The sequence below is a fragment of the Lithobates pipiens genome, unplaced genomic scaffold (assembly GCF_037356315.1).
Source record: "Lithobates pipiens isolate NorthernLeopardFrog02 unplaced genomic scaffold, aLitPip1_a1.2 Scaffold_13, whole genome shotgun sequence".
NCBI classification, from domain to species: domain Eukaryota; kingdom Metazoa; phylum Chordata; class Amphibia; order Anura; family Ranidae; genus Lithobates; species Lithobates pipiens.
In genome coordinates, this window is record NW_027507718.1 from 347941900 (window position 1) to 347957027 (window position 15128).

Here is a 15128-nt window from a genome sequence, read left to right on the forward strand (position 1 = left end):
TTCTGTCGCAGCTGAAATCGAGACTCATCAGACCCGGCAACGTTTTTCCAATCTTCTATTGCCCAATTTTGGTGAGCCTGTGGGAATTGTAGACTCAGTTTCCTGTTCTTAGATGACAGGAGTGGTACCCGGTTTGATCTTCTGCTACTGTAATCCATCTGCCTTAGGGTTCGATGTTCTGTGCATTAAAGAGGAAGTAAACCCTGATGAGTTTACTTCCTCTTTCATTCCCTGCAAAGGCAAAGCATAATGGACTACTATGCATCGCATAGTAGCCCATTATGTGTCACTTACCTGACACAGGAGCCAGCGAAGTCACCGCTGTCCCCTGTAGTCCGCCGCATCCATCTTGCTGGTGGCGTCTCGCAGCTCCGCCGCTGTCATTCGGCGGAGCCGCGATGACGTCACTCCCGCGCATGCGCACGGGAGCCGACACGCGCGGCAGATCCATTGTTGGAAATGCCGCGTTCAGTGCGCCTGCGCGTCGATGTCTGCGGCACATGCGCCGTAGACAGCGGTGCCTGTCTTCAGGCAAATATCTCCTAAACCGTATAGGTTTAGGAGATATTTCTTGGACCTACAGGTAAGCCTTAATCTAGGCTTACCTGTAGGTCAAAGTGGTTTGTAAGGGTTTACAACCACTTTAAGAGATGGTATTCTGCATACCTTGGTTGTAACAAGTGGTTATTTGAGTTACTGTTGCTTTTCTGTCATCTCAAACCAGTCTGCCTATTCTCCTCTGACATGAACAAGGTATTTTCATCCACACAACTGCCGCTCACTGGATATTTTCTCTTTTCCAGACCATTCTCTGTAAACCCTAGAGATGGTTGTGCATGAAAATCCCAGTAGATCAGTTTTTGAAATATTCAGACCAACCTGTCTGGTACCAACAACCATGCCATGTTCAAAATCACTTAAAGCGGGGTTCCACCCTAAAGTGGAACTTCCGCTGATCGGAACCCTCCCCCCTCCGGTGTCACAATTGGCACCTTTCAGGGGGGAGGGGGGTGCAGATACCTGTCAAAGACAGGTATTTACACCCACTTCCGGGCATAGACTCCCGTGGGAGTCTATGCCATTTCCTGTCCTGCCGCGCTGTCTGCTGGGACACACACGGGTCCCAGAGACAGCGCGTACAATTCCTATTGCGCTGCGTTACTCGCGCATGCGCAGTAGGGAAGCGGGAAGTGAAGCCGCTTCGCTTCACTTCCTGATTCCCTCACCTAGAATGGTCGCGGCAGCAGCCGAGAGCCGAGCGATCGCTCGGCTCTCGGCTACCGGTATCGCTGGACCCCGGGACAGGTGGGTGTCCATTTATTAAAAGTCAGCAGCTGTAGTATTTGTAGCTGCTGGCTTTTAATATTTTTTTCCGCAGTACAGTCCCGCTTTAAATCCTCTTTCTTCACCATTCTGATCCTCAGTTTGAACTTCAGCAAATCATCTTCACCTCGTCTAGATGTCTGAATGCATTCAGTTGATGCTAGGTGATTGGCTGATTAGCAATTTGTTTTACCAAGCAATTGAACAGGTGTACCTTTTAAAGTGGCCGGTGGCTGTATGTATATGTGTATTATTTCATTCAAATTCACATTGGGTTATGTATAAATGAGAGGCATTTCAAGGGAGAATAGTAGCTAAGATTGGTACAAACACTTAAACAAGTTATATGTGCTTTGGTACTGCTCCATTCACAGAATGCAGGTGTGACGAATCACGAGTGTGTTCCCATACCTCACCTGTAGGGCAGCCCAATCATTTCAATATGCTGGTCTATGCACAAGAAACACGCAAAAGAAGTCCATAATCCTTTTTCAAAGTCACACAACGCACAGAAAGACATCATGTCGTTTTGGAGAACATGAACATGCATGCAATAGCAGATGCTGTTTTGCAGTTAAAGCGGTGTTCTGCCTGGGGAAAAAAAATTAAAGTCAGGAGCTACAAATACTGTAGCTGTTGACTTTTAATATATGAACACTTACCTGTCCTGGGAGCCTGCAATGTCCGCACCCCAGCTGATTTTCAGATCAGCTGTTAGGTGCTATCCATCGTAAGGGAAACTGGCAGTGAAAACTTTCAGCTTCACAGCCAGTTCCCTACTGCACATGCACAAAGCCTGCTGTGCTTTCTAACTGGCCCGGAGGGGGGCCGTACTTCTGAGGGACAGTGCCGCTGCGCTGTCTCCTCGAAGTGGGGAAGGATACCTGTCTAAAACAGGTACCCCCCCCCCAAAAGGTGCCAAATGTGGCACTGGAGGGGGGGGAGAAAGCAGATAAGTGGAGGTGCCATAAATCTATTCCCTATTTTGTAGGCGCTATAACTTTTGCGCAAACCATCAATCAATATACGCTTATTGAGATTTTTTTACTAAAAATATTTTTACTTTTTTGGGGATATTTATTATAGCAAAAAGTATAAAATATTGGTTTTTTTTTTCAAAATTGTCAAAAAAAAAAAAAAAATGCAGAGGTTATCAAATACCACCAAAAAGAAAGCTCAATTTGTGGGAAAAAAAGGATGTCAATTTTGTTTGGGTACAGTGTTGCACAACTGCGCAATTCAGTTAAAGCTACACAGTGCCATATCGCAAAAAGTGGCCTGGTCATTAAGGGGGCAAATCCTTCCAGGGCTGAAGTGGTTAATGTTCAGCTTTCTAGCAGAAGCCTAAAGGTTTTGTACCAATATTGATTGGTATTTGGAACTGTTCAAAATTCCCTCTACCTTGACTAAGACCTCTGTTCCAGCTGAAGAAAAACAGCCCCAAAGCAAAATGCTGCCACCACCATACTTTACGGTGGGTATGGTGTTCTTTTGGTGATGTGCAGTGTTGTTTTTGCACCAAACATATCTTTTGGAATTATGGCCAAAAAGTTCAACCTTGGTTTCATCAGACCATAACATATTTTCCCACATGCTTTTGGGAGACTTCAGATGTGTTTTTGCAAAATCTAGCTGGGCTTGGATGTTTTTCTGGGTAAGAAAAGGCTTCCGTCTTGCCACTCTACCCCATAGCCCAGACATATGAAGAATATGGGAGATTGTTGTCACATATACCACACAGCCAGTACTTACTAGATATTCCTGCAGCTCCTTTAATGTTGCTGTAGTACTCTTGGCAGCCTCCCTGACCAGTTTTCTTCTCGTCTTTTCATCAATTTTGGAGGGACGTCCAATTCTTGGTAATTTCACTGTTGTGCCATATTTTCTCCACTTGATGATGACTGTCTTCACTATGTTCCATGGTCTATCTAGTGCCTTGGAAATTCTTTCATACCCTTCTCCTGACTGATACCTTTTAACAATGAGATCCCTCTGATACTTTGGAAGCTCTCTGCGGGCCATGGCTTTTGCTGTAGGATGCGACTAATGCCGCGTACACATGAACGAATTGTCCGGTGGACTTGGTCGACCGGACAATTCGATCGTGTGTGGGCTCCAGCGGACTTTTTCATCGTAAAGTCCGGTGGACTTAGAAAGTAGTTTTGACTAAAAATTTGTCCACCGGACTTGGCTTTCAGCGGACAATCCGTTCGTCAGTGTGCTAGGCCGGCGGACTAAGAATGATGCATGCTCTGAAGCAAGTACGAGAAGAAAGCTATTGGCTACTGGCTATTGAACTTCCTTTTTCTAGTCCCGTCGTACGTGCTGTACGTCATCACGTTAGAAATCGCCGGACTTTCCGTGTGTCTGTGTGTGGCCAAGTCCGTTCGTTATAAAGTCCGGCGGATTGTTTGCCGGACCAAGTCCACCGGACAATTCGATCATGTGTACGTGGCATTAGAAAGCGTCAGGAAAGACCAACTAGAACAGCCGAATATTATTTGGGTTTAATCAGAGGCACCTTAAATGATGGCAGGTACTGACTCCTATTTAACATAAGTTTTAATGTGATTGTTTTATTCTGAACACAGCTACACCCCCAGTTATAAGAGGGAGTGCACACTTATGCAACCACATTATTTATTTATTTTTATTTTTATTTCCCCCCTAAAAGATTTCAGTTTGTTTTTCAATTGAGTTGCACAGTTTATAGGTCACATTAAAGGTGGAAAAAGTTCTGAAATTATTTATCTTTGTCTCATTTTTTTACATCACAGAAACCTGACATTTCATTAGGGGTGTGTAGACTTTTTATATCCACTGTACTTATGCAGGCATGTAGATCTCATCCAGCCTTTGTCAACCTTTTTAACACAGAGGAACCCATAAAATAACTTTCTGATCTCAGGGAAGATTTGCTAATAATTACTATATCTATAGCTCACCTTTCGTTAGAGTGAAGGTTACTGGAAATACGTTTTCTTACATTTTAGGCCAGTGGGAATAATTACTGTTAAAAAGATCACTGGTGTAACTGGTCAAGTGGTGAGACAAAATTTCACAATTGCTCAAGTAACCCCAAGCAACCTCTGGAGGCACTCTGCACCGACCCCTGGTTGAGAAAGGCTGTTCTAAACTATGCATACTTAATTTAGAGGAAGAATTGCATGTCAGTCCTAATACACAGGATTGCCTGAAGGGAGCATTCGGTGTGCATTGTTGACACGTGTTCCTGAACCTGTATGCATTTGTATTGAGTCAAAAGACCTATACAGGCAATCACGTAAGTGTTTATCAGTTTGTGTGTGTGTGGCAACTTCCCCATACTGTATATTGTGTGCATGTTTGCTTTGAGGCAGTGCAGCACTAAGAAAATAAATCTTCCATGCAGTTCCCTTCTCCCACCACTGCCTGGAAAATGCTAAAGACATACAATCGACCTAGAAATATTAGAATGCCTTCTAATTCCTAAACATAGATGAAAAGTAGGCAGTGCCAATGATACGCAACTCTATTTCTATTACCATACATGGGTTTGCAGTATCGGATCACTGGCAAGAGTCTACAAACTTCTTGTTTTATCACAGTTAGTTTTGTGTCCACTTTATGTAAGCTTTAGAAGAGATAATAAGCTAACAGTGGGACAGAATGTTCTGTACCTTCAGCATTACATAACTAGAGCCATAGGTTTGGTCTCTGGTAATTCCACCACTAGTTGTGGCTTAGCCACAATATATGAACAAAATGGTACTCTTATGTTTGGTATAAATGTGCATTGCTGTTTTATATTTACATTTGTGTTTACAATATTCTTGCAGTTTGCTTAAGGATTTCAAAGGGTTTCGATTTATCCCTCGGTCTAGAGAAGATCTTCCACCAAACTTTCCATCAGACATTCCTGGGATCTGTTACTTTCTTGAAGCTTCTGATCGAGATCTGCTGACCAAGACATGGCGCCAAAAAAAGACTCTCGAAGATTCACATTTTGATTCACATTTCAACAAAACGAAATAAACTATTTTGCTGTATCATTTGTAATGTACTATATTGTGTAGAAAATGAATACTGGTGTAAATGATAATCTTGTCTTCCTTTGATTTGACATTTTTCTTCAGTCAAACATCTCTCTTATGAATGACTTGTAATTCACAGTACTAATTTTAACTGCACACAAGAACTAGTTTTACAGATCCAAAAAAAAGTGATTCCTTATTAAATTTGAACATTTATATTCAAATCCACTGTGTTTTTCAAGCATTGCCAATTGGACCACACAGCTGCTGACCTAAAACTTCATTATGATGGCTATTTGCATAACAATTAAATAAACAAAATGCTGTTTAATAATAGGTCTAGATTAAATGGGTTTCACTATCTTCCCACTGTATCATTATGGTGTCTTTTCATAAATGCAAAACCTTCATTTAGATAATAATCTAAAAAGATATAGCAATGCTTAAAAATCAAACCAGAATTTGAAAATGAATCCTATATACACCGTGAAGCATGCCTAAGTATGCTATACTGTGAAATAGCACTGCTACAGATATCTCAAATCCCTGCTCCTCCCCATTCCACCTCCAGTCAAAGTAGCAATATCAGCTAAAGCATGGGGCCTCCAAATGTTTTTTTTAAAAAAGGCCATTTTAATGTCCTTCAGGCTTTAGGGGGGTCAGACTGTGGCCCGAGGGAGTGGAAAATGTCCTGTCATCAGTGGGAGTAAACAGTGAATCTTAGGTATTAAGGGGAGGAATAATGTTCCATCGTTGGTGCCATTGGGAGAAATAGTGCTCCCATTGTTGATGTCAGTGGCAAGAATTATGCCCCATGGTATGCCCTATACACACAGTCGCATTTTTTTTGTGCGGTTGGATCGTGTTGTCGGAAAATTTGATCGTGTGTGGGCTCCATCTGACTTTTTCCGTCGGAATTTCCGACACACAAAGTTTGAGAGCTGGATCTTAAATTTTCCGAGACCAAAATCCGATTGTTTATATCTGATCGTGTGTAGACAGTTCTGAGGGACAAAGTGCCACGCATGCTCAGAATAAATTACGAGATGAAAGCTATTGGCTACTGGCTCATTTATAGTCCCATCGTACGTGTTCTACGTCACCACGTTCAATCAGATTTTCCGAAAACTTTGTGCGACCATGTGTATGCTAGACAAGTTTGGGCCAAAATCCTTCCGAAAAAATCCATCGGATTTTGTCGCTGGAAAGTCCAACCGTGTGTACAGGGCGTAAGTGTCAGTGGGAGTAATAGAGTAATAGTGTCTCCTATCAGTGAGAAGAATAGTGCTGCCTGATAAGCACAGGACTGCATCTGGCCCTTTGCTCACAGTTTGAAGACCACTGAGCTATATGGTCAGGATTTATGTCTTCTGAACCTGGAGACACAGAGCCACCAATGCTGTTAAACAAACCTGTATGAAGATTACACCTAGGAAAGCTACTTATTCATTTTATAAGATGGAATGGTAAGGTCTGCGCTCTTTGACTTCTCCACGTAAGTAATGTTTTGGGTTTTTTTGTATATAAAAAAAGCAAATCTGATATTACTAGAATGCTCTGAGCTGGTCTGGAAACAAGTTAAGGGGATTTAAATTGGAGTTTAAGCTTGATTTGTGTGGCAGTGAAAAAGCTAAGTGGTTCTAAAAGTGCAATTAATTGAAGAGTGGGTATAAAGTATAATAAACATGTAGATCTGTTAATTATAGTGTGAAGCAGGTACCCATGGAAGCCCCTAAATTCAGGGCACTCTCATATGCAAATCTGAAATTTTGTTATGAAAATGTAGCTTTATGCCACCTCTCCTTCCCCCAATGCTGTACCCTGTAAGCCTTTTAAATGTTCTAAATCAGTAGAAAGAGCACCCAGAGAAAAATCTCCCAAACCTAGGGCTTTCAATAGACGTTGAAAATAACCGCCATATTTGACTCCTATTCTTGTTCTCTAGGCTCCCCCATCCCAGCTACCTTGGTTAATTCTACTGCATTTGCAAAATGCTCCATCACCTTTAAAGGTACACTTACTAGGCTGGGAACACTAAATAGTTGAAGAAGAGGGACAAAGTTTACATAGCTAACAGAAGAATAGGTGGTTAGTAAGCAGGTGTTTTAGGAGCAGGTACCTCTCAGACCCTGCAACAAACTGTTAGACAGGGTTAATTCTGTCTGTTGTTGCAGGCTAGCTTGTAAATGAGTGGGGAATTTTTGTTTGTTGTTTTTTGACATGTGTTGTCTTTCTATGTGCTCCTTGCTGCAAAGGCCAGTAATAGGTTGAGGTGGTTGCCATTGGTTTGTACCCCTATAGTACCATTGAAAAATGCAGTGATAGTGTTCACAAAAGAGATACTACTTACGGTGTGCCATGGTTTTTGAAGAACCCAACAAGATCACATCAGCCATTGAGGCTAGAGGCTAACAAACTGTTAGTAAATAAGGTAAACCTGTGTTTGAATTTAATACTCAATAATATTCATGGTTATCCATAACCACCAGGCCACGTCATTTTTCTAACAGGCGTTAGAAATATGAAACATCTGCTGATGGCTATGAGTAACACTTTTTTCCTATTAACTAACCCACATTTTATATTTGGTTAATAAACTTTAACATAATTACATACATAGTTACATATTTCATTTGGTTGAAAAAAGACACAAGTCAATCTAGTTCAACCAATAAAAGGGAAAAACATTTTTCTACAATCCTATATACACAATCCTATACCCACAGTTGATCTAGAGGAAGGCAAAAAAAACAACAAAGCATGATCCAAATTGCTCCAGCAGGGGAAAACAATCCTTCCCGATCCCCCAAGAGGCAATCGGATATTCCCCGGATCAACTTTAACTATAAATCTTAGTATCCAGTTGTATCGTGTACATTTAACACCTGTGTAGGTTGCAGTTTGCATATTATAGGTGCCAATTTCATTTTTCAATACAATACATTGAAGTCTATGAAACCAAAACCACAAAAAGGTCCCTGGCCCTTTCTATAAAATGCACAGATCTGAACTACATCCATAGGAAACCAGGTTAAATAGAAGACTGTAGTGTGTTTCTGCAAAACTGAAAATGCACTAAAAAATGCATAGGTGTGAACTAGGCCTTAGGAAAGAATCCAGGCCTTTTTTTACAGCACTGCTCTTGAGGGAGCTTATTCCACATGTTCACAGCTCTTACTGTGAAGAAGCCTTTCTGTGTTTGACACTGATACAGTGGAGCTTTTTTGAAGAACTGAAGCCAAAACAGAACTGTCTCATAGTTATTTGCCCGGTATTAGATTTGCATACAAATCTACACAGCATTAACAAGATCAAATACAATTGGTTGCTGTTATCAATATCTACAATTATTCCAAATTTTATAATTGGATCCCAGCTTGTTAATGGTGCTACTCACAGAAAGATGTCCACATTACGTTTATGTCTAAGGTTATGCCATTTCTTTTTTTCCTTTAAAATTTACCTTTATTTATAAAATATGATTCTTGTGATATTATTCACTTCATTTGTTACACAAATTTATATATATATATATATATATATATAAACATATATATAAACATGTCACATGTGCATGACATATACAGAGTATATTTTTTATGTGTTTCTTATGAAAACCTTTCATAAAAATGAATTAACTTATAATTGTCAAAACTTACTTAAGCATTATAATTAATATGATAATTATATAGGTGTAAGAGATTATGCAGAAGTCCGTTGAACAGTCTTCCTGCTCATGTTGCCAAATACTTATACAATAAGCAGCTTCCAATGAAAAATAGTATTTTATTTTGAATGCCGTGATACTGTTGTTTCTACATCTTGTAGCAGTATTTTAATTGGAAAGTCTTTAAAAAAACAACTAGTGGTATACTTCATAGTGTGATCCTTCTGTTATCTTTTAATAGATGATGTAACGCTACCATAAAAAAATTATATGTAGAACAATTGTGTCACCAAGAAATGTTTAAAGCACATTATTGTGTAATAATATATTGCTTATATATTGTCACAGCTCAGGCGGAATGTGCTTCACTAGTTGGTCCCTGGAATGTACTTGTTATGAGACAAGCATAGGCTTACTGGATGTGAGCATTTATATGTGCTCTCTAGATTTATTCAACTCTAATTGTAAACTGTAAATGTCTTAGCAATAAATGTTTTTATATTATCCCATTCTTTTCAAGTGCATCATTTCTTTACTACCATTCCAATGAAAAGAGAACAGCCATCTGCAATCCATGGAGTGGGGTAAGTGTGTCTCTGCTAGGAATGTGGTTTTGGGTTCACTGCTGCTATGGGCTTGTATTGAATCCCTGATATTTGCAAGGTTTGCAAGAAAATTTGTAGGTTTGCCCAATAAATAAGCAACAACCTATAATAATGCAATGCATAGCCTTTGCTGCTTATCAGAAAGAGCCATAAGAGTCAACAATTGGAAGCAATGGATAGCTCAGCCCTACACACAGCAGCCATATTGTCAGTGTGTGTTGAAGCTATAAAGGAGAGCTGACAATTCTGTGTATGGAGAAATAGTTTTTTTTTTTTTTTATTGATACATTTAGAGTACATACATGTTTGTATTTGCTTTTTTTTTTTTAATTAATTCTTTTTTTTATTATTTCAATCGTTTTTATTAACCACTTGCCGACCGCCTCACGCCGATGTACGTCGGCAGAATGGCACGGGCAGGCATAAGCACGTACATGTACGTGCTTTGCCTCCCGCGGGTCGGGGGCCCGATCGGGCCCCCGCCCGGTGCCTGCGGCGGTCGGTTTTCGTTCGGGAGCGATCCCGGACGAGGGGACGGCCATTCATTCATGGCCACCCCCTCGCGATCGCTCCCGACGAATGGAAATCCCCGGTGACATCACTTCCTCTCCTGTAATGTAAACACAGGAGAGGAAGTGATGTATTCTCTCCTCCGTGTCGGTATTTTTCGTTCCGACACGGAGGAGAGCGGATCAGTGAGTTGCACCAACACATCCCACACACAGTAGAACATGCCAGGCACACTCACACCCCCCCTTTACCCCCCGATCACCCCCCCAATTACCCCTGCCCCCCAGTCACAGTGACACCAATGTCATTTTTTTTTTTTTTTTTTGCATTGGTGTCATTTGTGACTGTAATAACTGTTAGGGCAGTTAGGGTTAGCCCCCTTTAGTTCTAATGTACCCCCCTAACCCCCCCAATAAAGGTTTAACCCCGTGATCACCCCCCGTCGCCAGTGTCACTAAGGCTGGGTTCACATTGCAGCGGTTTATGAGAACGAATGTGATTCGCACCGCACTGCAGTGCAAATCACATCCGATCTCTGTGCGATTCGAGTTCAGCCATTCGCCGCACCCGCCGCACCCGCCACACCCGCCGCACCCGCCGCAAATTCGCACGGGACCCTTTTTTTGGCCCGCAGCAGAATCGGATCGCATGGGTGTTCACACCATGCGATCCGAGTTTGCAGATCGCACTGCGATATGCGAACTGATCTGGGGGTGTCAGTAACATTTCACTGACACTCCCAGCAGTTCGCATAGGGCAGTGTGAACTGCCGCCGGGAGGCATGCGATGCGGGAACCCGCCGCGGATTCGCGGCGTTTCCGCATCGCTCCAGTGTGAACCCAGCCTAATAAGCGATCATTTTTCTGATCGCCGTATTAGTGTCACAGGTGACGCTAGTTAGGCAGGTAGGTATTTAGGTTCGCCGCAGCTTTTTATAGCGCTAGGGACCCCCATATACTACCGCATAAAGCCCCCTGATTGCCCCCTAGTTAACCCTTTCACCAGTGATCACCATATAACTGTTACAGGTGACGCTGGTTGGTTAGTTATTTTTTTATAGTTTCAGGGCACCCGCCATTTATTACCTAATAAAGGTTTAACCCCCTGATCACCCGGCAGGTGTCATTTGTGACTAATAACTGTTAGGGCAGTTAGGGTTAGCCCCCTTTAGTTCTAAGGTACCCCCCTAACCCCCCCAATAAAGGTTTAACCCCGTGATCACCCCCCGTCGCCAGTGTCACTAAGGCTGGGTTCACATTGCAGCGGTTTATGAGAACGGATGTGATTCGCACCGCACTGCAGTGCAAATCACATCCGATCTCTGTGCGATTCGAGTTCAGCTATACAGATAGTATGGCTGAATTCGTGTCGCACCCGCCGCACCCGCCGCAAACTCGCACGGGACCCTTTTTTTGGTCCGCAGCAGAATCGGATCGCATGGGTGTTCACACCATGCGATCCAAGTTTGCAGATCGCACTGCGATATGCGAACTGATCTGGGGGTGTCATTAACATTTCACTGACACTCCCAGCAGTTCGCATAGGGCAGTGTGAACTGCCGCCGGGAGGCATGCGATGCGGGAACCCGCCGCGCATTCGTGGCGTTCCCGCATCGCTCCAGTGTAAACCCAGCCTAATAAGCGATCGTTTTTCTGATCGCTGTATTAGTGTCACAGGTGACGCTAGTTAGGCAGGTAGGTATTTAGGTTCGCCGCAGCTTTTTATAGCGCCAGGGACCCCCATATACTACCGCATAAAGCCCCCTGATTGCCCCCTAGTTAACCCTTTCACCAGTGATCACCATATAACTGTTACAGGTGACGCTGGTTGGTTAGTTATTTTTTTATAGTTTCAGGGCACCCGCCATTTATTACCTAGTCTCACTAGTGTACCCCTAAATTTAGGGGTGTCTACTTTCTAAAATGGGGTCATTTGGGGGGGGGGGGGTTTGTGCCATCTTGGCATTTTATGGCCTTCAAAACTGTAACGCCCTTAGAAAGCCTGAAGGCGGTGCTTGGTTTTTGGGGCCCCGTACGCGGCTAGGCTCCCAAAAAGTCCCACATATGTGGTATCCCCGTACTCAGGAGAAGCAGCAGAATTTATTTTGGGGTGTCATTTCACATATGCCCATGGCATGCGTGAGCAATATATCATTTAGTGACAACTTTGTGAAAAAAAAAAAAAGTTTGTAATTTTCCCGCAACTTGTGGCAAAATATAAAATATTCCATGGACTCAACATGCCTCTCAGCAAATAGCTTGGGGTGTCTACTTTCTAAAATGGGGTCATTTGTGGGGGTTTTGTGCCATCTTGGCATTTTATGGCCTTCAAAACTGTAATAGGTAGTGAGAAGTGAACTCAAAAAATTACGCCCTTAGAAAGCCTGAAGGCGGTGCTTGGTTTTCGGGGCCCCGTACGCGGCTAGGCTCCCAAAAAGTCCCACATATGTGGTATCCCCGTACTCAGGAGAAGCAGCAGAATTTATTTTGGGGTGTCATTTCACATATGCCCATGGCATGCATGAGCAATATATCATTTAGTGACAACTTTGTGAAAAAAAAAAAAAAAGTTTGTAATTTTCCCGCAACTTGTGGCAAAATATAAAATATTCCATGGACTCAACATGCCTCTCAGCAAATAGCTTGGGGTGTCTACTTTCTAAAATGGGGTCATTTGTGGGGGTTTTGTGCCATCTTGGCATTTTATGGCCTTCAAAACTGTAATAGGTAGTGAGGCGTGAAATCAAAAATTTACGCCCTTAGAAAGCCTGAAGGCGGTGCTTGGTTTTCGGGGCCCTGTACGCGGCTAGGCTCCCAAAAAGTCCCACATATGTGGTATCCCCGTACTCAGGAGAAGCAGCAGAATTTATTTTGGGGTGTCATTTCACATACGCCCATAGCATGTGTGAGCAATATATCATTTAGTGACAACTTTGTGTAAAAAAAAAAAAAAAATTTTTTTTTTGTCATTATTCAATCGCTTGAGGCAAAAAAATAAAATATTCAATGGGCTCAACATGCCTCTTATCAATTTCCTTAGGGGGTCTACTTTCCAAAATGGGGTCATTTGGGGGGGTTTTGTACTGCCCTGTCATTTTAGCACCTCAAGAAATGAGATAGACAGTCGTAAACTAAAAGCTGCGTAAATTCCAGAAAACGTACCTTAGTTTGTAGATGTGACAACTTTTGCGCAAACCAATAAATATACAATTATTGACTTTTTTTTTACCAAAGACATGTGGCTGAATACATTTTGGCCTAAATGTATGACTAAAATTGAGTTTATTGGATTTTTCTAATAACAAAAAGTAGAAAATATCATTTTTTTTCAAAATTTGCGGTCTTTTTACGTTTATATCGCAAAAAATAAAAATCGCAGAGGCAATCAAATACCATCAAAAGAAAGCTCTATTTGTGGGAAGAAAAGGACGCAAATTTTGTTTGGGTACAACATTGCATGACCGCGCAATTACCAGTTAAAGCAGCGCAGTGCCAAAGTGTAAAAAGACCTCTGGTCATTTACCAGCAAAATGGTCCGGTCTGAAAGTGGTTAAGTTTAGTTGACAGACATGAAAATCAACATATAAGGGGTTACTTACGAAAGGCAAATCCACTTTGCACTGAAAGTGCACTTGGAAGTGCAGTCGCTCTAAATCTAAGGGGTAGATCTGAAATGAGGGGAAGCTCTGCTGATTTTATCATCCAATCATGTGCAAGCTAAAATGCTGTTTTTTTATTTTCCTTGCATGTCCCCCTCAGATCTGCAGCGACTTTACTTCCAAGTGCACTTGCAGTGCACAGTGGATTTTCCTTTAGTAAATAACCCCCATTACAATGTGAGTATAAGTATCAACATTCTTCAGTCGCTTGTATCCTATGCATACTCTAATGCCGTGTACACACGATCGGAATTCTGGCCAGCTAAAGACCGATGAGAGCTTTTCATCGGAAAATGTGACTGTGTGTATGCTCCGTCGGAATTTAGCTGTCTGAATTCCCGCCAGCAAAAATTTGAGAGCATGTTCACAATTTTTTTGACGAAAAAACTTTCTATCGGAAATTCCAATTGTGGGTATGCAATTCCGATGCATTAAGATAAAAAACTTTCTGTGTGCAGCAGCCCCCCTACTACTTACCTGAGCCTCATCTCGATCTAGCAGTGTTGCATAAGAACCTCTGCTGTCTGGGACTCTCCCCCCTGATTGGCTGAAACATAGTAGCGAGCGTCATTGACTCCCGCTGCTGTCAATCAAAGTCAGTGAGGAAAGAGGGGGGTGGGGCCGAGCTACAGCTCTATGTCTAAATGGACACACAGAGTAGCAGCTCGGCTTGGGTGCCCCCATGGCAAGCTTCTTGCCGTGGAGGTACTCGGCAAAAGGGAGGGGCCAGGAGCTCCAGCGAGAGACCAGAGAAGAGGAGGATCTGGGCTGCTCTGTGCAACCTACCTGCACAGAGCAGGTAGGTATTACATGTTTGTTATTTTTAAGCAAAAAATACGACTTTAATATCACTTTAGGTAACAATATTCACCCTATAGACCTCACTAGGGTTTTCTGTTAAGTACAAAAACATTGAGCAAGGTTCAGGAATCTCTTCGCAAACTGAACAAAACAGTTTGGGTTTCCTTCCTACAATGCAAGTCTATGATCTATCTCACTATTTAAAAACAGTGCACTCTCCATGTGTCTGCCATCTGCCATCACTACAGTCATTTAGCAATTAAGGTCCCCATACATATCTCAAATTGTGCCTTATTTCTGATGAATCAAGCCTTGGGTGGCCCTGCAATCACAACTTGGCTTGATAAAAATGTATTCAAAATTTACTTAGCTGAGTGGAAAATTATTGGCCAAAAACGTGATGGATGGCAGCCTTTAGGCAGAATCCTTGGAATTGTTAATTTATACTTGCCAACATTTAAAAAAGTATTTGATGGACATCCTTTTTTTTTTGTACTGTGCATCCAACAAGTAATTGTAGGGAGAGAATGTACTTTAAAGCGATAATAAAC

The 15128-nt window shown here is 42.2% G+C and overlaps 1 protein-coding gene across 1 annotated transcript in view; it reads left to right on the plus strand.

Moving 5' to 3' along the window:
• GUCY1A1 (guanylate cyclase 1 soluble subunit alpha 1) overlaps positions 1-9507 on the plus strand; it is a 93387-nt gene extending 83880 nt beyond the window's left edge. Inside the window, exon 8 of the mRNA XM_077477092.1 lies at positions 5142-9507. Coding sequence (XP_077333218.1) covers positions 5142-5337 — 196 coding nt within the window. The 3' untranslated portion in view covers positions 5338-9507. The remainder of the gene's footprint in view (positions 1-5141) is intronic.
• Positions 9508-15128: the final 5621 nt, after the last annotated feature.